Source organism: Carassius gibelio, chromosome B23 (assembly GCF_023724105.1).
Source record: "Carassius gibelio isolate Cgi1373 ecotype wild population from Czech Republic chromosome B23, carGib1.2-hapl.c, whole genome shotgun sequence".
NCBI classification, from domain to species: Eukaryota; Metazoa; Chordata; class Actinopteri; order Cypriniformes; family Cyprinidae; genus Carassius; species Carassius gibelio.
The window spans coordinates 13,605,178-13,631,012 of NC_068418.1; the positions used below are offsets into that span (position 1 = coordinate 13,605,178).

General features: G+C 37.8%; 2 protein-coding genes across 4 annotated transcripts in view; both read right to left on the reverse strand.

Moving 5' to 3' along the window:
- The window catches only part of LOC128011487 (SLIT-ROBO Rho GTPase-activating protein 3), a 30,248-nt gene extending 10,700 nt beyond the window's left edge, over positions 1 to 19,548 (reverse strand). The window contains exons 1-13 of one of the 3 annotated variants that reach the window (XM_052593953.1): positions 19,274 to 19,548; positions 11,437 to 11,963; positions 11,004 to 11,175; positions 9,675 to 9,837; positions 9,460 to 9,522; positions 7,954 to 8,127; positions 7,691 to 7,819; positions 6,843 to 7,064; positions 5,750 to 5,851; positions 5,444 to 5,629; positions 4,783 to 4,867; positions 4,508 to 4,535; positions 4,060 to 4,156 (exon numbers count right to left, since the gene is read on the reverse strand). In XM_052593953.1, coding sequence (XP_052449913.1) covers positions 4,060 to 4,156; positions 4,508 to 4,535; positions 4,783 to 4,867; positions 5,444 to 5,629; positions 5,750 to 5,851; positions 6,843 to 7,064; positions 7,691 to 7,819; positions 7,954 to 8,127; positions 9,460 to 9,522; positions 9,675 to 9,837; positions 11,004 to 11,175; positions 11,437 to 11,503 — 1,488 coding nt within the window. In that variant the 5' untranslated portion in view covers positions 11,504 to 11,963; positions 19,274 to 19,548. The remainder of the gene's footprint in view (positions 1 to 4,059; positions 4,157 to 4,507; positions 4,536 to 4,782; positions 4,868 to 5,443; positions 5,630 to 5,749; positions 5,852 to 6,842; positions 7,065 to 7,690; positions 7,820 to 7,953; positions 8,128 to 9,459; positions 9,523 to 9,674; positions 9,838 to 11,003; positions 11,176 to 11,436; positions 11,964 to 19,273) is intronic. The other 2 variants (XM_052593952.1, XM_052593954.1) reach the window with 2 other exon arrangements.
- Positions 19,549 to 22,914: 3,366 nt separating this feature from the next.
- On the reverse strand, positions 22,915 to 25,369 carry LOC128011039 (U8 snoRNA-decapping enzyme). Its single transcript, XM_052593071.1, has 4 exons — positions 25,112 to 25,369; positions 24,934 to 24,974; positions 24,592 to 24,817; positions 22,915 to 24,518 (listed from the first exon to the last, which is right to left on the reverse strand). The coding sequence occupies exons 1-4, from the start codon at positions 25,238 to 25,240 to the stop codon at positions 24,312 to 24,314; spliced, it is 603 nt and encodes a 200-aa protein (XP_052449031.1). The 5' UTR covers positions 25,241 to 25,369; the 3' UTR covers positions 22,915 to 24,311.
- Between the last annotated feature and the right edge of the window lie 466 nt (positions 25,370 to 25,835).

The window sequence follows — 25,835 nt, forward strand, 5'->3', positions numbered from 1 at the left end:
TAACCATTTCTCTTTGAATATATTTTAGAACGCAATTTATTCCTGTGATTGAGTTAATATTATTATAAAATTGATAAACAGTGACAGTAGCAGACATTTATGTTACAGTCTATTTCAAATGAATGATGTTCTTTGGAACTTTTTATTAGCAGCAAAAACTGTTTTCAACATTCAAAATAATAATAATTAATAATAACTGAGCAGCAAATTACATTTTACAACAAATGAGAACAGCAAAACAGTTATTTGAACAGTTTTTTTTTAACAGTATTTTTGACCAAATAAATGCAGCCTTGGTGAGCATACAGTAAGACACACACACACACACACAAAAACACACAATTCCTAATTACAGTATTACAAACTTAACTGGTAATGTAATTTTTTCCTTACATATTTATATTTAACTTATTTTTATTTAAAAGTTTCTTGTTAAAAATGGTTTGTGCACATTACTGGTCTTTAAAAGACAGTGCTAATGAGCCAAAGACATCAAGTGCAGATAAGCAAGACAGCAAGAGTGACGCCTCTTAGATGGTGCAGAATTTAGTAGGTATTATGCACAAGCTGTCATGACCTCTATGCTTTAACGGCTAGGATATACACTCAAAAAAAGAAAAGTGTGAAGTCTGGAGTTCACCAGTACTATCAGAGAGCCACATCTTATTTTTAGTTTGTAAAACACTTAATCAGCAGAAGGCGTCACACGTTGCTAATAAAACCCCATATTCTTCTCTAGAAGCCACAGGTGTATGGAGCCAAAAGAGTATCAATAAAGATAAATGCACACACTACATTCACATATGCACACACAGGATTCATACATGCACACACATGATTCATAAATACACACACAGGATACACAAATGTGCACAAAATTTACAAATGCACACACAAAATTTAAAAAGCACAGAAGATTCACAAATGCATACAAAATTCAGAAATGCACACAAAATTCAGAAATGCACACACAATTCAGAAATACACACACAATTCAGAAATGCAAACAACATTTACAAATGCACTCAAGATTCACAAATGCACAGAACAAGATTCAGAAATGTATTTCTGATGCACACACACATATATCTTGATTTACAAACTGCTTGCGGTCTGTGAACTTCACTGCATTTGTGTGTGAATTTTGAGACTGCTCTGACTTGGCTCGACACACAAATGCATGGAATGATCAGCGACCAATCAGATGTCTCCCTTCTTTTAGCCAATCACAAGAACGCACTCCACGTGGATGTTTACTTATAAGCCAATCACATGAACGCCTTCACACAGCCTATTTATGAAATTGTATGGAAATACAGATGTTTAGATTACAATTCAGGTTTATTTTTTATTATTTTTTACAAAATATAAATAAAAAAATGTCTCAATACATATAGCCCAGACTGTGCCTGCAGAAAAAAAGTTAACCATGGATTCATAAATTTGCAATAGGCAATTATTTCATTTTATTGAAATATTTTAATAAAAGTAAAAAAAATGTTTTACACCTTTTTGAATATTTTAAATATATCTAAATATTCTTTTGGATGCAATATAGAAGTCACTTTTATTATAATATTCGGTCCCTACATGAAGAGAGAGTCAGTGGTCCGCTGAGAGAGGAAAGTGACTCTCCAGCTGCGCAAAGTGAGTCGCCGCTTCGTGAGGAAAGGGAATTGTTCGTTCAACTTTGCTGGGTGAGGAAAGTGAATCGTTCGCTGAGGAAAGGGAGTCGTTCGCTGCGTGACTCGTGAGGAAAGTGAGTCGTTCTCTGCGAGAGGAAAGTGAGTCTCCTGCTGCGCAAAGTGAGTTGCCGCTGCGTGAGGAAAGGGAATCGTTCGCTCAACTTCGCTGGGTGAGGAAAGTGAATTGTTCGCTGAGGAAAGTGAGTCGCTCGCTGCGTGACTCGTGAGGAAAGTGAGTCGTTCGCTGCGTGACTAGTGAGGAAAGTGAGTCGTTCGCTGCGTGACTCGTGAGGAAAGTGAGTCGTTCGCTGCGAGAGGAAAGTGACTCTCCGGCTGCAGAAAGTGAGTCTCCTGCTGCGCAAAGTGGGTCGCCGGCTGCACAAAGTGAGTCGCCGGCTGCACAAAGTGAGTCGCCGGCTGCGTGAGGTAAGTGAGTCATTCGCTAAGGAAAGTGAGTCTTTGCTGCATGAGGAAAGTGAATCGTTCGCTGAGGAAATTGAGTCGTTCTCTGATTGAGGAAAGTGAGTCGTTCGCTGATTGGCTTATAAGTAAACAATCCCCCACGTGGGGTGCATTCTTGTGAATGGCTCAAACAAGGGAGATATCTGATTGGTTGCAGATCATTCCCTGTTTAAAAAAAGGCATTTGTGTGTCGAGCCAAGTTAGAGGAGTCTCAAAATTCACACACAAATGCAGTGAAGTTCACAGACCGCAAGCAGTTTGTAAATCAAGATATATGTGTGTGTGTGCATCAGAAATACATTTCTGAATCTTGTTCTGTGCATTTGTGAATCTTGAGTGCATTTGTAAATGTTGTTTGCATTTCTGAATTGTGTGTGTATTTCTGAATTGTGTGTGCATTTCTGAATTTTGTGTGCATTTCTGAATTTTGTAAGCATTTGTGAATCTTCTGTGCTTTTTACATTTTGTGTGTGCATTTGTGAATTTTGTGCGCATTTGTGTATCCTGTGTGTGTATTTATGAATCTTGTGTGTGCATGTATGAATCCTATGTGTGCATATGTGAATGTAGTGTGTGCATTTATCTTTATTGATACTCTTTTGGCTCCATACAGGTGTCCTTTTAAAACCAAACACAGGGAGCTCCACCAATCACACACAAATAGAAAAAGTGACAAAAGAGCACAAGAGCAACAACCCACTCTCATCCTGATTATGTAAGATGTAATTAAGAAGGAAACTGATTAAGATGCAGTTTCACTCTTAAACTACTCATGGTATAATATTCATATTAAAATATTTAATAGTCTAACTTAATTATGTAAAATTATTATTATTATTCTATACAACTGACATATACATGTATATAAGCATATACACATATATAATATATATAATTATATTTAGTCGCCAATTTATATTAACATTTACACATGCATATGTGAGTGTATGTATTTATGTGTATATATATATATATATATATATATATATATATATATATATATATATATATATATATATATATATATATATATATATATATATATATAGTTTCATATTTTATTGTAATACCTTTGATTATTCTTATTTGATTAGGCCATTCAGCCATTCACTATAATTAATGGAATTGTGGTTCCTTTTTTTTTCATTCCAGTGGAGAAAACAAGGTTCAGTGAAAATTCCAGATCTACTGAAAACTGGAGGGTCACTGTCAGGCTCTTTTGACTGTAGTTTTAATGAGAAGCAAGATAAATGCGAGCATCACAAAGCATTTCAATTAGGAAGAGTCTTGGATAAGCATTCAAACAATGACTGCAATGGATCTCATGAGCACAACCATGCACACAAATATGCATGCCTCCACTCACACACACAGGTGAACACACATTTTTGTTGGCTAGCACACGGATTATTAGGCTGCACAGATGCCTGGAGAGGAAACTGTGAGCGCGTCTGTCTCAACCGATTTAATAAGCAGCCACGTCACTTTATGGAAATAACGTAGCATGTCATTTCAAATAAGATTCGCTAACACAATCATGCAAACCATGCCAAATGCTTTTAATCTTACTAGGGGGGCATGAAGTGATCACATTATCTCCAAATATGTTATTAATATCCAACATTCACCTTGAAGATTTGCAATCGACCGGTCAAACCAAAAGGTTCTGATTCACAAATAATCATTAAGAGACCGCATTAACAAACCAGATATATTATTGTGTCACAAGCCATAATCAAGACGAAGGGGCAGCCATGCTTAAATCCATACCGGAAGTGTATAAATGCAACACGAACGACCAGAAGCACAATGTGTTAAGAAAGCCATGGAGGGAATGACAGAGGAACACAGCAAGAAAATTAGAGAAATCTGTCTGTAACAGATCGGAGGGCTGTCAGCCACAGGGCTATACCTGAATGAAGGAGAGCATATCTCCAGTGAAGAGTTTGTGGTGGTACTGGGAGCAGGGCCTGGCTTTCCGCACACGCACTGCCCTACCAGGTTGCATTCTGGGAAATATATACACCGGCACTCCACTGTGACACTATGGCATCAGTGCACTCATGCAAACATGCTAACATAACAGTAATTCACACAGAACAGACAGCACAACAGAAACGTACTCTAGTGCATGCAGATTTGCAGTTTTGAGTCAATACACACTCTATTCATCCCACAACGAGATGTTTTAGCCTCATTATGAATTTGATTCATACATTTCTCAATGGAGCCTTCTTAATTTCTGCTGAACACACAAAGACCGTCGGCCAGCAAACAAGAGCAGATGTTTGCCGGATTCGGGCCAATGGCTGTGTGAACAGCACATAGTCGCAGAGAGACAGATGGGATGGCAGACGTACCTGGAGGGATCGCTATCAATGGCCTCAGCTGCAAATGAGACGGAGGGAAAACAAGGAGAACAGTTAACTTGACAGTTACTCCATCACATAGTTTCCACCAAAGTACTATAGCTACTAAATTCACTGTTGCACCACTAAAACTGTTGCAACTGTTATTGTGATAGGGCATCTTACGCCATCATACCCTGTATTTTATTAGGGCACGGTGACAAACTCCTTTCACACAAGCTTTTTTTCATTCTTAGTTGAAGCGTTGGTTAGTTGCGGTTAGTTACCTTTCTGTATGGCCTCTTTAACTAGGTCATGCTTGGCTTGGAGCTTCGAGATCAGAGAGCTGCCACTTACATGCTCCTTCACTTTCTGAAAAAAATAAATAAAGCGTAACATGAATGACTATGTTATTGTTAGCCATCAAGGTAATTCCTTTTCTGCTGTAAGATTTGCATGTACATTATATGGCAAAAAGTATAAGTATTGTTCAAAAGTTTGTGGTTGATAAGATCTTTTAAATGTTTTTGAAAGAAGTCTTCAATGCTTGCCAAGGCTGTATGTATTTGCTTAAATACAGTAAAAATAGTGAAATACTATTACAATTTAAAATACCTGCTACTTATTTGAATATAATTTAAATGATCATTAATTAAAGGCAATTTTTCAGCATCATTACTCCAGTCTTCAGTGTTACATGGTCCTTCAGAAATCTTTATGATAAGCTGATTTGATGCTTAAGAAACATTTCTTTTTTATTAATGTTGAAAACAGTTATGCTGCTTAATCATGATAAATCTGATGAATAGAAAGCTCAAAAGAACATAATGTATGTGTAATAGAAATCTTTAATGTTCTTACTGTCACATCTTTAATGGATAGTAGGGGGTGTCCACATATTTTTGGTCATAAAGCACATCAATCCAGAAGAAGAGGAGGAGATCTTACTGTGAAGTAGAAAGTCTCGGTGTCCTGTTGATTGGCTCTGCGTTTGGCGAGGCTGGGTTTGGTTCCTGTGCCTTCAGCTGTGTTCTCCACTGATGGGGTGACGGAGGCATCAGGGGTGGGGTTGCAGTCATCATCACAGACGCTCTCCAGAAGGTTTGAGAGAGTTGTCTTAAGTGTCTTACTGATCTGAAGGAATTTCACAGGTGGGATATATACGAGCATCAAAAAGGGGTTGTTCACAAATCCACTTGAGAAAGCGAGTGTCAGAGAGATGCACAGTACTGCTATGAGCATCTCTGATTTTACCTCCTCAGTTTCCAAGGTAACTGATGCCAGTCTGGACTGAAGCTGCTGGAATCTGGTCTCGAGCTCATACCTCACCTGACCTTCAGCGCTCACCTCACACACCTGTCACATGCACCAGATGTTTTTATTATACACCATGATGGCCACCGTGTTAAGATCACATGATCGGCTGAATACTACTCTTGTTAACTTGGCAACACCTTAATATCAAATCTTTTGAATTGGCAAACCATTATCATAGCTGACAACATTGGTGGTCAGGATGTAGTCCTAGACCAGTTAAAAAAATAATAAAAATAAAAATAATTTAAAAAAAGCTTAGTTGTGCCATAAAGTTGTGCTTATATACATTAATAGCATTGATATTGTATATAAACAATAGACAGAATAGTCAGAATATATTTATTTAGAATACACCACCATTCAAAAGTTTAGAATTTTCAGAGTTTTTAAATGTTTTTGAAACAGACATCTTATTCTCACCAAGGCTGCATTTGTTTGACCACAAATATGGTAAAAACTGGAACATTGTGAAATATCATTACAATTAAATAAAACAATTGTTCACTGTTTTAATATATTTCAAAGTGTAGTTTATTCCCGCGATGGCAAATCTGATCTACCGCAGTCTTCAGTGTAACCTGATCCTTCAGAAATCATTCTATGATTTGCTACTCAAGAAATAGTTCTTATTATTATCAACAGTGAAAACAGCTGCTTAATATTTTTGAGGAAACTGTGCTGCATTTTTCCAGGATTTTTGATGAATAGAAATTTAGAAAGAACAGCATTTATTCTGAATACAATTTGTTTGTACTGTATAAAAAGTATTTTCAACTGTCATTAATTATTTCCCTGCCATATTAAAAAGTATTAATTTATAAAAAAGATAATAATAATAATACTGACCCAAAACTTTTGAATGGTAGTTCATATAAAATATAACTTGCATTGTATTAAAACGTTACAAAAGTTTTAGATTTAATATATTATATTATATTATGTTTATTACAGCAAAATATTCCAAGGATTTCATTCATTCAAGAGCCACTGAAAGCCCACCTAAATGCAGATGGTCATTCTCATGTGTTACCTGGTCTCCTTCGTGGGGCTGGTACTGAAAGCGGAAGGGCAGACAGAACGCTGTGTTGTGGGCTTGGAGCAGAGCATCTCTGTCCTGGCCCTGGTTGAGTCCAGTCACCGCTGTGTCTAGCTGCTGAAGGCCATTTTTCGTATTCTGGACAGTTCGGTTTCTGTTGGAGAGGTAACCGCGTATAACCCGAGACACAGACAGGTGGTACCCCAGATCTGTGCACTGCATTCAACATCAGCCAGATGGCAAGACAAAGACGAGAAGAGAAAAATACAGTCACTGTTTGAGCAAACATGACTGTTCTGATTCACGCTCACTGACTAAACCTGCTGTGATGTTCTAGACTTGACATGTTCTACAATGTGCCTCAGGCAGAGGGAGTAACAAACCATCAGACACTTCTGAGAGCTGAAGATATCAATGCCACAAAAGATGTACACTACCAGTCAAGAACTAGAACAATAGTGAAGTCATTGAAACCATGAGTTGACACAAGTATGGAAATGATCTAGTGACTTCATGTGGTGCATCCTGGGATTCTTTTAAACAACACTACGGGGGTTTACTGTATATGTATGCTAGACATGTGTCAGCTCTTTTCCTGCATCAAAAGCTGTTTAACACCAGGAGAAACATAAATCAGTCAAGTGTGTTCACTGGTACTGTAGACAGTGGTACTCTAGAGCTCTCTCAATGGACACATTCTATATACAGTAAATACATTAGATAAAATGCTCTGTGCTGTTTCAGTCAGGGGTCAATTCAAAATGAAAAGGGAACTAAAACCTAACGACATCCTAAAGAGTGTCTAGACAGATGGTAATGGGACAGCAGTGTTTTAGACTCACATCAATCAGAGTGCAAATGTCCTGCAGATAGTACTTATTCATGGAGGCATTAGCTGCTGCCATGTTGAGCAAGTAGTCGTTGCGAGCTTTAGTGCACTTCATCTGAGTTTCCTGTACTTTGCCTTGTCTCTGTAAAGAAAGCAAACGCACAGTGGAAACTGGGGGGTTGGAGATAGAGTGAGATATTGCTCTTCCTGTGCCTTCTTCACAGAGCAAAGCTCCGGATGTCACCGTCTTTCATTCTGACAAACCACTGATTTTACCTTCTCCATCAGTCTCTCCATTTTCTTCACAGAACTGCGCCTCTGCCCTCCTGATTGGCTGAGCCCCAGATCAGCTGACTTGCCCGTCTGTTTCTCCTCCAGTCGTGTGGCCTCTTTGAGCTTGCCCTCAGCAGCCAGACAGTCAATGTGGTACTGATGGTAAGTTTTCAAAGCCTGTAAGAAAGTAAACACTTTTACAACATGCACAGCAAAAAATAATAATAATAATAAAAAAATCTTAATTCATATTCATTAATAATTTTACAATAGAATATTTTACAATAGAATCTAAACGTCCTTCAAACATGGTAAACTTTACTCCATTGGCAAATTGTTTTTTACATTTTTTATTTTAACATAATGAGAGATCATGTTTGGCTTATTGTTGGATTTGTCAATAAAACAGGATTAAAAAAAATAAATACATAATAATAATTATTGTTATTATTGCATTATTCTTTATATTTTAGTAATATAATTATCTGATATAATTATTATAATGATTTTTTAAATATAGTTATTTGATTTAGTTATTATGTATTTATTTACTCCATGGTCATATTTTTATCATTTTAACATAATACACCAGATATTTTAAGCATATTGTTAGATTTACAAATAAAACAAAATAAAAAACTATACTACTACTATAAACAACAATAATAATTGTATATATTTTTAAAATAATAATAATAATTATATGTATATGTATGTGTGTGTATATATAATTTTAAGCATGTTTACAAATAAAACAATATTTAAAATATAATAACAACAACTATAGTTATTATTATTATTTATTTTGAATTATTATTGTTATAGTTGTTGCAATAAAAATAAAAATTTTTATTTCATGGGCAAATCCTTTTTTTTTTTTTTTCTTTTTTTTTTTACAATTACTGTTTAAATAATAAGCCATATATTGTCGCCTTACTGTTTGAGTTATGAATATAACAAGATTTATGTTATGTAACATACTCAAATAAAGTTCTTATTTTTACGATCAAGCTTAGCATTTTTTTTTTTTTTTTTTGTGACATTACATTTCTTGTAAGACTGCAAAAAGGACATACACAAAAACATAAAATCACTGAGCCTTGAGCCAAGACACTTGTGGTAGGCAAGCTGTTTGTCTACTGGAGGGTAGAGAGCACACAGCTGCTGTCAGCCGGGGTCAGTGGGCTTGATCTTGCAGCTCTGACCCGAGCACAGCTAGAAATGAGCTCAGGAAAGCAGGGGGGCATGTGGGCTTTTTGTGCTACAGGATGGACCAAAATGCACTGTAACTTAAGGGTTTATAGAAAGACAAGCAGACACATTTAATCATGCATGCATGAGCAAATATGTGCATCATGTGTTATTCAGTCAAGTTAAATCACGCAGACTCTGGCCACAGAGAGATAATGTAATTCAAAGCTGATGCCATTTGGACTCTATTTCAGTTCACTAGAGCGTGTTCCTTCGTGTAAATGTAGCATGTTCACGGCAAAACAGCTTCCAACGTACCGTCTGCAGCTCTGTGGTGACTTTCAAGAGCTCATCCTGCATCTGGAGTCCCACCTCCTTGCTCTGAATCAGAGAATAAGAATCAGTGTGAAATACGGAAGATGGTTTGGCTGTGTTTTGTGTGGGAGTGTTATTGCAGTAAATAAGAGGAGAAGGGAAGGAGAGGATTTAGATGTCAGATCTGGTAATTGAGTGGAAGAGAGAGATTTCTGTACCCGTTTTGCCAGGCGGTGTGTGTCCTCTATGCAGTGTGAAAGCCGCTGTGTGAGTGTGTTGCAGCAAAGCTCACTCAGTGAACTGTGATCTCGGCTCTCCTGCCTGGTCTGGGTCAGCAGAACAGACCAGCACTGAGCCACCGACAGGTCCAACTGCTCCTTCCTAAAGAGAGACAAGAGCGGAGAGAATCAAAGAGAAGGTTTACGTTTCAATGTAACAGATATGGTGACAGATTTTCTCTTCCGTATTATTGAATTATCAAAGAAGATATGTAGACTTGGTTGAGTTGTTGACTGAATGGAGGTATATCTGAAAGTGAGCTTGCAATAAACTGAAAAAAAATAGTGTGGTTTAAGTGAACTAAGTGGTTAAAATCTAGTATACCTCACCAGAATATATATAAATAAAAGAACATGTCCCTGGGGAATAGTAAAAATGCACAGCACATGGGTCTCCAGAAACAGCAAAACCCAGAAATAACATTAATGGTTTACAAATGATACACCGCTCCTTAAGACATTGCAATCAGAAGCAATCAAAACCAACAAAAGAGCAACAATATGCAAGTGCTATATTGGTATATTATTATAGTTATATTTCAGTTTCACAAAGAAATGTTCAGCATTTTGTCCAAGCAATAATTAAAGGACACATTTAATTTATAATTTGTCTTAAAAAAAACATTTTGTAAGAAAGAATAATAAAATTGTGTATCGAATCGAATTGTGAGTTGAGTGAATTGTTACATCCCTATTCAATGACTCTCACTAGAGCTGCATGAGTCTGAATAAATAGAGAATCACAACATTATTATTATTATTATTAAAATAGATATCACAATTCTTCCACTATTCTGAACTTAACAAATTAATGCGTCATTGACTAGAGGCTGTGACAAAATATTAAGTGCTAAAATCTAATTTTCATGAAATATTACAAATGTAAATATATAATACATATTCAAAATATATTTAATAAACCAATTTTTTTAATTATTATATGAATGATTCAATGACACACTCATAAATACTTCACTTGTTTCAGAAAAGGATGAATCAGCGCTTTGAACATGCCTCTTGAATGAATGATTCAATGATAAATACATTTTTCACAAGTCACTTGCCGCCATCTAGTCGTAAAACAATATAATTCTCCACAAAATATAAAAAAATGAACATTGAACCAATTACATTTGAGCCCATGAAAATGGGGTGGCTGTGTATAAAAATGGTTGTAATTCCTTATCCATCTATCTATCGACATGTAGCTATACGACACTAGGCCACATCTCAGTTTGACTTCATCAGTGCTAAAAGCAGAAGGAGTACCTCTTGGTCTTCACAGTGAACCTCTCGCTGAGTTTCTCCAGGGAGCGGGCATACTCTGCCTCGATCTCCCCCCGTCTGCGCAGGTACTCGCTCAGATCCTGCAGCTGCTGTGTCTTGACCTCCAGCTGCGTGTCTAGGATTTTGAGCTGCTCAGAGAGCTGACCCCGCACCTCTGAGCAAAGAGACAGAAGGGAAACAGATCACATATGGATGGGTTTCAGCACAAAAAGTGGCGTGAACTAATGACTTCTTATATCCCCCTGCACTAGTGTCCCTGGCCTGGGGCAGAGAGCTGACTGGATGAGGGAAGACAGCATCCCTAATACTGCCTAGAAATACATCACAGCGCAGGCCTACATCTCACACATAGAACAAACATTACATGTAGAGTCTGTACTACCTAGTCAAGTGAAACAGAAGACTGCATTTTTACCTTTGATTTGTGTCTCGTACTCTGCCAGACTCCCCTTTTCCTTTCGAAGTTTTCCATGTGAAGTCATGTTCTCCTTCGCTGGTGCAGCGCTGCTGTTGACTTGTTCACAGTGACTCACAGTCTGAGATGATCACGCAAAGGTTTTTCTCCTCTTCAGAAAGCAGCTATTCCAAATCCAGTATCAATGTATTGGTGTATTTTTGGTTTTTTTTTTTTTTGCAAAATGAGTTAGATTTGCATTATAGCGCAGAAAGGCATGCCACATTCAGTCTGGAGATCATACCGGGCTACAAAAAAAAAAAATCTGTGCCCTCAGCAGAAACGGAACAGGGAAGTCTCTGTGTGCATGTGTATGTTTGTGTGTGTGTGTGTGTGTGTATGTGAGTGTTTGTGAACACTGAGGGAGTTCCAATCCAAGCACAGAGTCTGTGCATTTAAAGGTTCGTTTTCAGAGCTGAGGACGTTGCAGGGGCCTGATAAATTTCAAATGGTGTATCCTGAGACTGGTTAAATGTGACTGTCATTGCCTGGAAAAGACAGAGAGTAAGACAGGAAGAGAATTATGGTAAGAGGTGTGACGAAGACACATAACCATAAGTACATAACCATAAATGGAATATGGAAGTAAACACAAGTCAAGAGAGACAGGAGAGGAAGAGAGATGTTATTTCAGTATGACGCGTTTCTGGCACTTCCAGATGACAAAAACGGTTAAGCGAACAGAGCACACCTGCCCACATCCTGTTTGTCTTCTATGGTGTGTGTTTTTTCAGAAAGATTCTCAGATCAAGAAATCCTGTCAATCCTAAATTAAGTATCCACACATTTAACTGTTTCTTAAAAACAAACCTCTTTCAGTTCTCAAAAGGGTTTACTTTAAATGATTGTCAAGTGGCAACCCAGCAAAGTACCAAAATTGTATTTAATTTTGCACAGTGAAACCTGTCCATGTTGGCATAAGCCTAGTTTGGCTCCTTCCGCCAAGTGACAGATGAATTTGCATCAAAAATGGAGTCCAGTTGAACACACAGTCTTCGATATCAGCAACAAACGATATAGGAACTGTTTGCTTCTTCCTTCTTATGAAGTCTGTTTATTTTGCTAACCTCACATTGTACTATTTGCATTTAGCATCTTCAATGCTGCCTACAATCCAGTCAGAAAAATCTGTGACCCAATTTTTGGTCGCAACCCACTGCTGAGTGAGAACAACTGCTCTGAAGCATGATCTAATAACTCAAATTAAAGGGCTTAAACACGTCAGAGAGGGGAAGGAGGAATTTTTAGAAGCTCTGACTCGGTCTACGTGACTGATTGTTGGTTGTAGGACGGCAGGCTGCTGAACTGTGCTAGAGTTCCTGTGAGTTGCGCCAGTGATGGCCGTTGGTCTTATGAGAGGGTGGAGGGACCTGAGTCATCATGGCTCTCGGCACAAACACACACACTAATAGTCAGACCAGAGAGTGCTGCTCAAGCACTGTGCATTAAGAATTTAAGGTATATGGTGAATAACCTCAAACAGAAATGTACCGCACTTTGTGAATTAATGGAGATACATTTACATAAATAGGTGAAAAAGATTATAGTATGTTTTAGGTCAGGGATTCCCAAACTTTTGTAAGCCAAACCGCTTAAGAGATTTGAGATTTTAAGGTTTGAGATGTGATATTTTAAGTTAATATTTCAACAATTTCATAGCACATGCACATGTTCACGTTTCTCGGATGTTGGTTAATGCACACAACATAAACATTGCAAACAAATAAAAAACTAATAGATAGATAGATAGATAGATAGATAGATAGATAGATAGATAGATAGATAGATAGATAGATAGATAGATAGATAGATAGATAGATAGATAGATAGATAGATAGATAGATAGATAGATAGATAGATAGATAGATAGATAGATAGAGTTATTGTGTTTGTGGTTTTTCTGTCTTTAGTTTTGTCTTCAGCAAGTGAAATGCATGCTCAATCACACTTAGCAAACTTATAATCGACTCCAGAACTTTTCCAGTAAATCTTTAACCACATTTAATTTTCAACTGACACTTAAGCTCTAAGCTTTTCATTCAACAAAGGAATCAAATAGATACATAATAATTGCACATTATCCATAACACTAATAGTATGGACTATTTTTAAGCAACACATTTCCTTGTCAACAGACTCCATGAAAAAGGCAGATCATAGACTCTCAGTCATTGAGTGGTCTTTGCTCTTCACTTCCTCCATCTCACTGTTTAGAGGTCAAAAGCCTCAGCCAGCCAATCAGAACTCAGCAGAGACTTCATTATGATAATACTATTATTGATTCACAAGAGTTGAATCGGATTTGTGCACAATGGCGTTGAATTCTATTGCATTAGTGTATGCCGGCACTGCTACATGTCAGTGTGTTTTTGATATACTGTATACTCTTGGCAGTAGTTTCTCTATTTTATAGAAAGGATTGAAGCATTTGAACTTTAATCTACTTCAGATGAAAAAAAATGCAAGCCTGCATTTCTATGAATAAAACCCCCACATGGTGTCCACTAATTTAATTGCATAATCTATTTAGCAATTCACAAATCAGCATAATAGTGGTGGTTAATTCTATTTTTAAATGCATATACTGTCGGCTACACATAAGAAAGCAGAGGACATATATTGATCCAGCAGTGGAATGCCTGCATGAAACCACTCCGGTGTCCTGGCTGAGTGATTGTGCCTGTTTAAACTTGATCTGTCTGCTGTATTGGGTTAAAGAAACTGAGGGGAATTGGAGATCCATGGGATCAATCCTGTTTCACGCTCCCAGTGGATGCTGGGAAGAAGCTGAGCTCTGGTCTTATCTCTCAGAGCAGAAGACCACAGGGACCCTCACACACACACGCACACACACACACACACACACACACACACTTATAGCCACAACCGCTGAGACCTCTGCTGTGTTCTCTCATTGCCATGGACTGTTACTCCTGCCACACAGACAAAGGCACAAATATTGAAGACTGCATCACAAAATGTTTATTTAAGAGTATAGCTAACGCCGATATTAAAGATCAAGTTAATTTACTCACCCTCATGCCATTTCAAACTAGTATGACCTTTCTTCAGTGCAACACAACAGACTGAATGTCTAAGCTGTGCTGTTTCATAAATGTAACAATAGTTGTCAAATATGATTTCCGAGACACGATTTTCCATTAATAATCACTTTAATTTCAGTCTGATCCTCACACATAGCTACTGTATGGTATGGAATCATAAAATATGAGTTGGTCCTTTTTTGCCTTTTTTGGAGCTTGACATCTACTTTTGAATGCATGGAAAACTGCAGCTTGAACATTATGTCTAATACCCCTTTTTATATTCCAAGGAAAAAAGAAAGTCATGATTTTGAAACAACATGTTGGTGATGGTGAGACAGAATGACAACAAAATTACAGCTGCACAATAAATGGTATAAATGTCTAAAGTAGCAATCAAAATACAGCAAATCACCTTTTGAAAGTAACTAGAGTTTCAAATAATGTTTATGTTGATTATATTGTTTTATCGCAAGGTGGTGACAAGTGACAGGTAGTCTCGCACAGCCAGACCTTCAGACTAACGACTGAAGGTCTGGAATTCATGGAAGCTTTCATTGGCCAAGGCCCGCCCATGAGGCCGTTTGACCGACATGACAAACAACCAATCACAGTTTGTTTCGTTCAGCGGCACGTTTGGGGGGTGGAAATGTTTCCACAACAGACCGGTGAGAAAAACTCTTGAATGTATTTTAAAGAAACTATGTTGCGAACTTTAAATATTTCACATACTTTTGAAACTCCAGCGTTTAGTTGATCCTGAAAAGCGCTCGTCCTCACAGTTGTAAACATGACGGCTTTGTTCTTTCGTGAGGGGGTTTGGCACCATGGCATCTTTGTTTCCAGGCAAAACGTTAAAGAACGCAACACACACGTCTCATGAAAATCCTGTAGAATTCAACCAATCCGGTAATGACTTTGACAATCCTGAAGTGTTTGCACTTTTATGTCTCATATGCAACAGACATTTATTCAACGGTCCGTGTGCATGACGACTGAGGCAGAGACTAAGTGACAGGTAAAAAAATGATGTCACTGAATCATTCATTCAAGAGATTAGTTCAAAAACATGGATTCATCCAAAAATGAAACACGTAAAGTATTTAAGAGTCATTCATTCAAACCACTTTTTCTAAATTTTCATATAAAAAATTGAGCTTATTAAATCTATTAGGGCTGCACGATTAATCATATTTTTAACGATATCCACCTTTCTCGATTAATAAAAAATAATCGTCACGATTAGTGCAATCTGGTAACCCTGTGCGCGCTCACTGATGGTGGAACAAGCGCAGATAATGATAAGAAAACATACGAGTTTAGCGATTTCTCCTCAGCCATATTCTGCTTACATGAAAGTGTAATGTGTGTTTTTTCTCAAGCCATTTGCACTGTTTGTGTAACCAAATGTGCCATGATTCACTGATTTTCAATAAATGCACTTTTTCTACCTGTGACAATACAATGGGGAAAAGTTTACATAAATTGCAATTGTTGGAATCTATATTAATAGTTTCTAAAGTTTTTACCTGTTTTCGTGTTGAAAATGACATGGCAATGTTAGTTTTCAGTGTTTATTAACGATCTTTGAGCAAATTTACTGTGCGATCTGAGTGGCTTTTTCCCCATTTGCGAACAAATTGTCACTTAGAAAATGTAATCTGAATACAGATGACAAAACATTAACCAAAACCATGACCATTACCATACCATAACCAAAACCAACACAACTAAAACCAGCCTAAGCTTATTGGCTGATTTTAGTTGGTCATCCAGCGCGGCCTTTGCTGGTCAAAGCTGGTCAGAAGGCTGGTTTGAGAGGGGTTTTGACCACTTCCTTAGTTGGTCAGCCTGGGAGACCAGCTTAAAGCAGCTAATTTTAGGCTGGTTTTGCAGGTGTTGTTTTTTTCAGCAGGATAGAATAATCGTTATTAATAATAGTGATCATAATTTAATTGAAAATAATAATGAATATCAGTTTAACCATTATCGTGCAGCCCTAAAATCAATTCTATTTTAAATCTATGTACACTATTATATATTAAAATGTCATAATTCATTTAAAATAACTAAATACTTTTAAATAGACTGCAGCAACTAATATTTTGTAACATGCATTATTATGTTTAGTTCAGAATCATTGTAGAATTGTAAACTCTATTTGAAAATCATGATTGTGCAGCTTTTTGGGGTGAACATTCTCTTTAAATAACAACTGTAAGTGTCTTTACTGTCATTTTTGATCAATTTAATGCATCCTTGCTGAATAAATGTATTAACATCTTTCAAAAATAAATGGTACTGGAGATGCAAATCACAGCTACAACACACAATGTGTGTTTCCAACCAGCTCCCACACACTCTATCCTGACAATATGCCAGTACAACACTAAAATCACACTATGAAGTGCAACAAAGTACCCGTGCAACATAACGTATAATGCCATTCAAAACAGAAACACACCAAGTTAACTAATTACACAACAGTAAACCACAACATCACCATTTACACAACAGTACAGACACTCATGTGATGTGACCATTGATAATGCACTGCACACCACATCCGTGACACAGTTAAACCCGGGCTCATTTATTTAAAGAAAGCTTCAGATGTGTGTCTGTCTACAAATCTCGTTGCTAAAGTTCATTATCAACTATAAATAATGAAATGGCATCACAATTGCACCAAGAGCCATTAAAGTGAGCATAATTCTGAACATGCATGTTATGGACTACGGAGAGAGAAAAAATGCATTTCTGCAAAGGCAATTAGCAAATATTGCCTGAGACTAATAACTTAATTAAGATCTGCCTTATTCTGATGGCTGCCAGTAGGAATTGTGAAATATCACAAATGAGATCTTTGAAGCATCTCAATGGTTTTTCCAAGTCAGCAATGTGATGAAGTTTCCTGCATCTCAGATAATTCTCCTGAGGAGTGGGTAAATCACACTCAAAAGAGATCTCAATAATACCTCTGCTCATATCCTACCATTCAAAAATGGTTGGTTGGGGTCTGTAAGTCTCTTATGTTCACGAAGGCTGCATTTATTTGATTACAGATGGAATAAAAACAGTAATGTTGTGAAATATTATTACAATTTAAAATAGCGGATTTCTATTTGAATATACTTTTTTTCTATGATGGCAAAGCTAGATTTTCAGCAGCCATTACTCCAGTCTTCAGTGTCACATGATGCTTCAGAAATCAGTTTAATATATCTGAAACATTTATGACCAGATGCACATATTGCCAAGAATACATTCTTACAAACAATTCTCAGTCCAGTTGAAGCCTAATAAACTCAACACAACAATCCCAATGAAATAAGAACAAAGCAATGGATCAGTCATCTCTTGTTTAATATGCGTTTGCCAGGGCAGATTATACAATATACATTCAAACCATCACGTTAATAATACAAATGAGAGCAAGTAAAAAATACAATATTACTTTAATAATAATAATAATAATAATAATAATAATAATAGTGAAATAAATCACGTGGATAGTAATGCATAATGCACATCCAGCACCAAACAGACAGAATGGCAAACCTAACTGAATTATAACTGCTGCCACCATTTAGAATTAAACAAACTTGTATTTGTAATGACCCGAGCTGACCAGAATTGTTAAATGTTTGAGCTTTGTAGAGTATAGTACAGACAGTATTTTCATAATAATTAATTTGTAAAAAAAAAATTACTTTGATTCTCGAACTCATTCTTGTTAAGTACAACCGCTGTTAAGTACAACCGCTGTTGTCACTGGAAAAACTTTTACCCTGCACACCCTCAGATTCCAGATTTTCAAATAGATGTATCAGCCAAATATTGTCATATCCTAAGAAACCATACATCAATTAATAAGAAATAAAAAAACATATGACTAGTTTTGTGGTCCAGGGTCCATTCGAATATTTAAATCCAAATACATACATTTTTGAGTCTGAAGGGAAGATTTTTTTTTTTTTTGAAAGATCAAAAAACAAACATTAAATAAAAATTATTAAATAAACAAAATTAAAGTTACAGTATGACTTCAGAAGTCTAGGAATATTGTGATAATTTATGATAATTTTTCTTTTCATACTTAAAGCCTGACAAACACTCATGTTGCTTGCATGGAAAAAAGCAGCATGAACATTCTACCAAACATCACACTTTATGTTAGACAGAACTCATACCGGTTTGACACTACTCTAGGAAGCGTAAATAATGACAAAAATACAATTTCAACGTGTATTATTCCTTAAAGGGTGATTAGAAGTTAGAAAATGAAAGACAGGAGATTGTGCAAGAGGAAGAGAGAAAGAGCGACACAGAGGGAAACCCTCCGCCAAATGACAACACTCCTGAGGTAGAGGAGGTGAGAGGGGAGGTGATGAGGTGGAAGAATGAAGCAAAGAGGTAGCATGGACAGCCTGATAACAATCATTGCTGAGACACACTGAAAGAGGAAGCAGCCCGTCAGTTAGCAGCTTTCTCTCGCTCTGTGGTATCCATGCGCACAATCAGTCATGTATGCAAAAACACGCAGCCTGTGCGTGGACGTGATGGACGCATCTGCCCAAAACACACACACACTCATCCTACTGAAAGGATAACAACGCATGCATCTAAGAAATGCCCGCTGTCATACACACACAGACATGTCAGTGAGCCTCCCCTGCGTGTGTGAGGAGGTGGAATGACTGAGAGCACTGCACATTGAATTTACAGTGATAATAAAGAAAACCTAACCTTACCTCATTCTCCTAGGATCTGTCTCTGCTTCCCTCTCGCTGGACACAGAGAACACTGTGTTTGATTTCACGCAGCCAGTTTGATTTCACCCCCTTTGACACATTCTACACACATGACTCTCTCTCGCTCTCTCTCTCTCTCTCTCTCAGGGAGTGCATTCAAAATAAGGTGGAAGCACACACATGCATGCATGCTAGAAAACAGCTCCCCTCCTCTGGTTCACACACATGCACACACGCCACACGCGCATGCTGAAACACAGCCCCTCTCTCTGTCTCCTCCGCTCTCAGGCAATCAGAGAGAATGTCATGACCGAGGCCACGCCCCCTCTACCCCTCCCCGCAGGCTTACTATAAATACAAGGATGGATATGAATATGCTGTCTTGTTCTCTTAGACCACCCCTCCTCCCGGTTTACTCCATCTCTCATTCCTAATATTCCCCCTCTCTCCCTCTCTGTGGCCATAAAACTATTCTCTTATGACCTTGCATTGTGCTCGCGCCTCGCGGACGCCCCGCTTTCTCTGCACACACACACACGTTCAGAATTAATATAGCCTACACTCGTGAATTTAACGTCCTTCCAGATGAGCTATAAAACTGATTCTAATGCCAATACAAAATTAATTAAATTGGTAATAGCAATAGCTGGGTGATAAACAAACAATGGCCGACGCTTCTGTACACACACACACCTGCTGCCACTGTAATGGCCGGTTCACACAGAACGCCTTTTTTTTGGTTCCACTGCGTTGATTTTCTGTGGACCGTGGAACGTTGCACCACGTCGAAGTTCAACTTTTTATAAACGTTCTTTCAATTGCACTCAATTCAACGTTCTTGTTCAAACGCAACACGTTCTGTGCTGAACGGACTGTTGTTATACCACGCGAGCGCGCGCTGCGCTGTCATGTGCTAATGACTTATCTGTCGCATCTCGTATGCAATGCATTTGCATATTTTTGTGCAGCTCATTAGATCCATTTTTGTTATGCATACAATAAAATCAGGGCAGTAAAAGCTTTCAGACGAGTTTGCATCTCACAGGATATGGTGCCCACAAAACCGCCGATTTACTCGGTCACATCGTGACAGCAGCAGATTCAGATGCTCAAAGGATACCGAGAAGTGTTTGAGTGTTGGTCGTGACTTCTGAATGTGCCAGAATTGTTAAATTAATTTTTTGTTGAAACATAAATGTGCTTGGCTAATGAATTTAGAAGAGGTGGTTCTATTTTTTCACCGTTCTGTAAAAATACCGGTGTAATTTGCATATGCATGAGAACAAATGTAATTTAGTAAATGAGAAGACCTTAATGGCATAGTTTGTCCAAAAATGAAAATTCTATCATGAATTACTCACCCTGGTGTTGCTGTAAACCAGTATGGCTTGCTTTCTTCTGAAAATACAAAATAAGGTTATTAATTACATTAATTACTGCCTCAATTCAGTGTGGCAATGAGGTGGTAAGGAAGCCCAGGTTTCTTTGACAGTGGCCTTCAGCTCATCTGATAGTTTCTCTCTGGGCTTCAGGTCTCAGGTGAGAAATTTATTGGTAAACTGGTGCAGTGACTTTGGTTTTCAAAAAACACAATGGACCAACACCAGCAGATGACATTGCACCCCAAATCATCACAAACTGTGGAAACTTAACATTGGACTTCAAGCAACTTGGTGCTATGAGCTTCTCCACCATTCCTCCAAACTCTAGGACCTTGGTTTCCAAATGAAATACAAAACTTGCTCTCATCTGAAAAAATGACATTGGACCACGGGGCAACAGTCCAGTTCTTCTTCTTCTTAGCTCAGGTACGACGCCTCTGACGTTGTCTGTGGTTCAGCAAATTGCTTGACACTTCTGTGTGTGATGGCTCTTGATGTCTTGACCCCAGCCTCAGTTCATTCTTTGTGAAGTTCACTCAAACTCTTGAATCAATTTTGCTTGACAATCCTCATACGGCTACAGTTCTCTCGGTTGGTTGTGCATCTTTTTCTTCCACACTTTTTCCTTCCACTCAACTTTCTGTTAACATGCTTGGATACAGCACTCTGTGAACATCCAGCTTCTTTGGCAATGAATGTGTGTGGCTTACCCTCCTTGTGAAGGGTGTCAATGATTTTCTTCTGCACAACTGTCAGATCAGCAGTCTTCCTCATGATTGTGTAGCCTAGTGAACCAAACTGAGAGACCATTTTGAAGGCTCAGGAAACCTTTGCAGGTGTTTGGGTTGATTGGCATGTCACCATATTCTAATTTGTTGAGATTGTGAATAGTTGGGTCTTTGTTAAATGTAAGCAAAAATCATCACAATTAAAAGAACCAAAGACTTAAACTACTTCAGTCTGTGTGCATTGAATTTAATTACCGGTACACAAGTTTCACAATTTGAGTTGAATTACTGAAATAAATTAACTTTTCCACCACACTCTGATTTATTGAGATGTACCTGTAAATGTAGCAATGCAATGGTTTACATTTTGTGGTTAAATATGAATAATTCAATATTTCTGGCCAACTGTACAGTAAGATGCCTATCTTGAGTTTTGTAAGGTGCACAGAGAATTTCAAACCCTTCACCTCCCCCATCTTTCCTGTGCTTGTTTCCTTCCTCTCTCGTGTTAAGCCTGTGTTCTCTCTTTCTCTTACTATAAAATCTTCAGGATGTGACAAATAAAGAGAAATTAAGCCTCTTAAATCCTATAATATAAAACACACACACAATATATATTTACACATGAAACCAGACAGAAGCACACACAGCTGAACAAAACATCTACAGCTGCAGTGCCGCCCAATCTCACCACATATAAAAAGAGTGATGATTATTGATCCCTAAAGAGAAATCCAGTGCAGCGGCAGCACTATTAAACAGAGTGCACATATAATAAAACCGTATATGCATCCAGTGAACATAAACTATATGTGTGTAGTTGGTCAGTAAAGACTTACAAAATCATGGATATAAAAGCTGTGATAAGGATTTATGCACATGCTCCAGTTCCCTTGTGGCAAATGAATGGTCTACGGGAAGCATCACCCCACCCATGAGTGCTTGGAAAGGCGACTCCACTGTGAGGGTGGCTGGGGGGAAGCCATGATGTGACTTGGAAACATTATAGCAGGTTGTCAGATTTGTGCAATACGAGAAGCGATTTATATGGCCCAGCATGTAGCAAACATGTAAGCAGTTTGTTATTGCTGCCTCTGATACCATTGGTTCTACACTTGCTCCTCTTCCTGCATCAAGCCTTACTACCCCGGCCCGTCCTCCCTAAGGACAGTTCAGTTTCCACTTGGTCAGTCAGTCCTCACAGCTTTGACCTACTTCATGTCTATGGCTTCATATGCGTACTCATAGGCTCACACACTCAAAACTGCACATGCAGCGATGCAAACGAATGCTGAGTGGTGATTACAAAGCTGATTTCACCTGCTGTGGTCTGATGAACACATCATCAAAGCTGCTGTTCAGAGATGCTGATGGACTGCAGAATGTAGCAACGACATAAACAGACCACATAGACACGTGTGCATTGATCACAAAGTGGGGTTCAAATCTCTGAAACCACAGTCGATGCTGAGATTCAGAATCAATCATAAAAAGGACGTTTATTTAAAAAATATTAAACCAGAAAAGTTAATAAATGGGAAATATTTTAATTAATGTTTAAGGAAATTGTTGACATTGAATCAAGTGACTTTTTGAACAGATATTTTGCTTCAACTGAATCTCAAAATGTTCTTTAGATTATTTTCAAATCATGCTAGAGAACACGATGTTCAGGTTTCACACATACCTGTAGAGTTCATGAAATTTGAGTGCTGCTGTCATTAAAGCAAAAGAGGAACAAAGCAAATACTAGGATTATTTTTAGTTCACTACAATACTTAATATAGTTTGTAATAAAAAGTACAGATTGAATGGGAAGAAAGCAAACTAGAAACATTTTCAATAAGAGACTGATCTTAAACATTTAGACCATTTACTTTTATATAGATATATATAACATAGTAAATACTTAGAATAAAAAAAATTGTTAAAGGGTAAGTTTGACAATTTGTAATGTTACAGTGTCTGTAGTATATGAGCAATTGTTTTCTGTGTAACGTGCACCAAGAAATTCCCATTTTTTGTCGCCTTCAGGGCTTTTGTGAAACGTATTTTTCTTTAATTGCATTTCTACTGTACAGACAGACAATTTTAATTAAAACCCATCATGCTAGCGGTGAATTCCTACATCTGCAACACTGGTGCAACCAATGTCATGAGTTTATGACGGGACTGTCTGTTTGCTAACCAATGGCAGATTAGAAAAACAGTCATTCATTTTACAATTCCGTTAAATATTATTACAATTGAAACAAGTGGCTCTGGAATTACACACTGTAACTTTAAAATTATAACGCTGATAATAAGGGGAAGTCTGGCAGCGCAACTCTGTGGTCATTTTTAAGTACTGCAAGTGTGCTGTGATTAAAACCTTAGCTTTGATACAAGTTTGCGAAAAACCTCCGAAAACCAAGTCTTATATGCGGTCTGCTGTTTATTAGTCAAACCAGCACACCCAATTTCTCTTGCAAATATCTAACTCTCATAAACAGATCTGATAAATTCGACAAAAAGTATGGCATATTGGATTCTTACTCTTCATAAATAATATAATAAATTATGCATTTGCATATGCAAATTATATGGGTTCATATTAACAACAAATTAAATTGTTATGAGGTATAATTATTGCAACATCCCAGGGTATGTCCAAATATGGACATAAAGATAATACCAAATAATAACAATTCCCTTTAAGTGAATGTAGTCTCACTTTGTTAGTACAATTTTGATTAACAGTTAAGGCATTTTAAACAGCTTTGAACCTCTGTGACACAGGATATCTACAGATAGTACATGCTGTATATGGATGAATCAGGAACGGAGGGTAGGGTGAGGACAAGAGGGAGTTTCTACAGGCAATGGGGGGTTGGGCTACTGATGTAGCTGTGGCCCAGGGGTGAAAAGACACCGCTGTGTAAACTGATGTCAGTGTGGATCACCACTGTGTGTGCGTCTCATCTGCTCAGCCTGTCTCACAGCCTTCTCCAGCTCCCCCTGGGACAACAGCCCGCAGCGCTGCAGGGCAGAGAGCAGCTGGGCCCGAGAGTTACTGATGAACGAGTGGGACAGGAAATAAGGGAGACCACCTCCATTCTTGAGAAAGTAGAGCGGCACTCTGACCATACCTAACACCTGGAGACAGATTGCATAATAAGATTTTGAAAGCACTTTTGCACACACGTGAAATAATAGACAGAGTTTTAACCTCTAAACCATGGTCTGTGGCTGTAGCTACAGCTGCTCTCTCTAGCTCTTTCAGCTCTGACTCTGTCATCTTCTTGATGTAGAAGTGCGTGATGAGCCGAGGACAGGATGGAGAAAGGCAAGAGGACACGTGATTGTCCACGCCCACAGGCACAGCTACGCCCACTTCCTCGTGGAGCTCTCTGATAAGCCCCGCCTCCAGCGTCTCCTCAGACGGGTTCACCAATCTGATAAAATAAAACACAGCCTTCATGAATAATGCGGGTTCATTTGTAAACAACTTAAAAATTCATTCAAAATTTACGATTTTTTTTTTCCTTCTGTTGCATAAAGTGGAACTCACCCCCCTGGGAAACCGAGCAAGCCATCAAAACGCATCTGCATCTAAATGACAGTAATCTGAATTCAGGTTCAGGGCGTTCATTTACATATTATTTTGAACTTCCTGCACCTGTCATAGTCACACTCTTCACATAAAGGTAAACAAATATTCATGTCGCAGTGAATGCACTCTTCCTTACCAGTACTATATGTTTGATTGGGATTTTCCCGAAGAGTTTGGCACTAGAGTCTCCGTACAACATAATGTGACACGCGTGTCTGTGGCCCTCCCGTGTCAACGCATCTTCTCTCGTGATCTGTTCCGCCATTCCTGCACGAGCGATAAGCAAACGAATGAACCACAGTTGTATATTTAATAACGCGTAATAAGGAATGACACAAGGCACTATTGTGTGTGTTTCTGTGTTGCTACTACAAGCAATAACATGCCACTATAATAACCTGACGTTCACTATTTCAAAATAATAGTCCATTGCGAATGCACTACCACAATACACCATATAAACTCGATAGTTAACAAAACAAAACTTTAATTAATTCATAAGTATTTTGGAGAATTGGTAACAATAATTGTTTAACCATAGTGTTTTACCAATGGCATGGCAATTATATTTTGAGGTTGGAAGCAATAATGTTACTTTATGTAGCCATATATAACTAATGAGAACGATAGGCTTAAACACACGTTTATTGTTAATACTTAAAGTCCTATAGTTTATATCAATACTGCATATATTTAAACGTTACGCACATTAATAATTCATTACGCAGTTTCTATTACTTTAACTTTCTATTACTTTTTCTATTACTTAACTTTTCAGACAGCGTCCGTCTGTTGTCCTATAGATGGCAGTAGCAACTAAATTGTGCACCTTAACATGTTAAGATTCAATCAAAAGAAAG

Excerpts from the sequence above, each read along its gene's own strand:
- LOC128011039 (XM_052593071.1), bottom strand. The coding sequence starts at position 25,240 with ATGGCGGAACAGATCACGAGAGAAGATGCGTTGACACGGGAGGGCCAC. Across the intron at positions 24,975-25,111 it reads CAATCAAACATATAGTACTG|ATGCAGATGCGTTTTGATGG; the intron begins GTAAGGAAGAGT and ends ACTGTCATTTAG. Across the intron at positions 24,519-24,591 it reads CCACAGACCATGGTTTAGAG|GTGTTAGGTATGGTCAGAGT; the intron begins GTTAAAACTCTG and ends ATCTGTCTCCAG.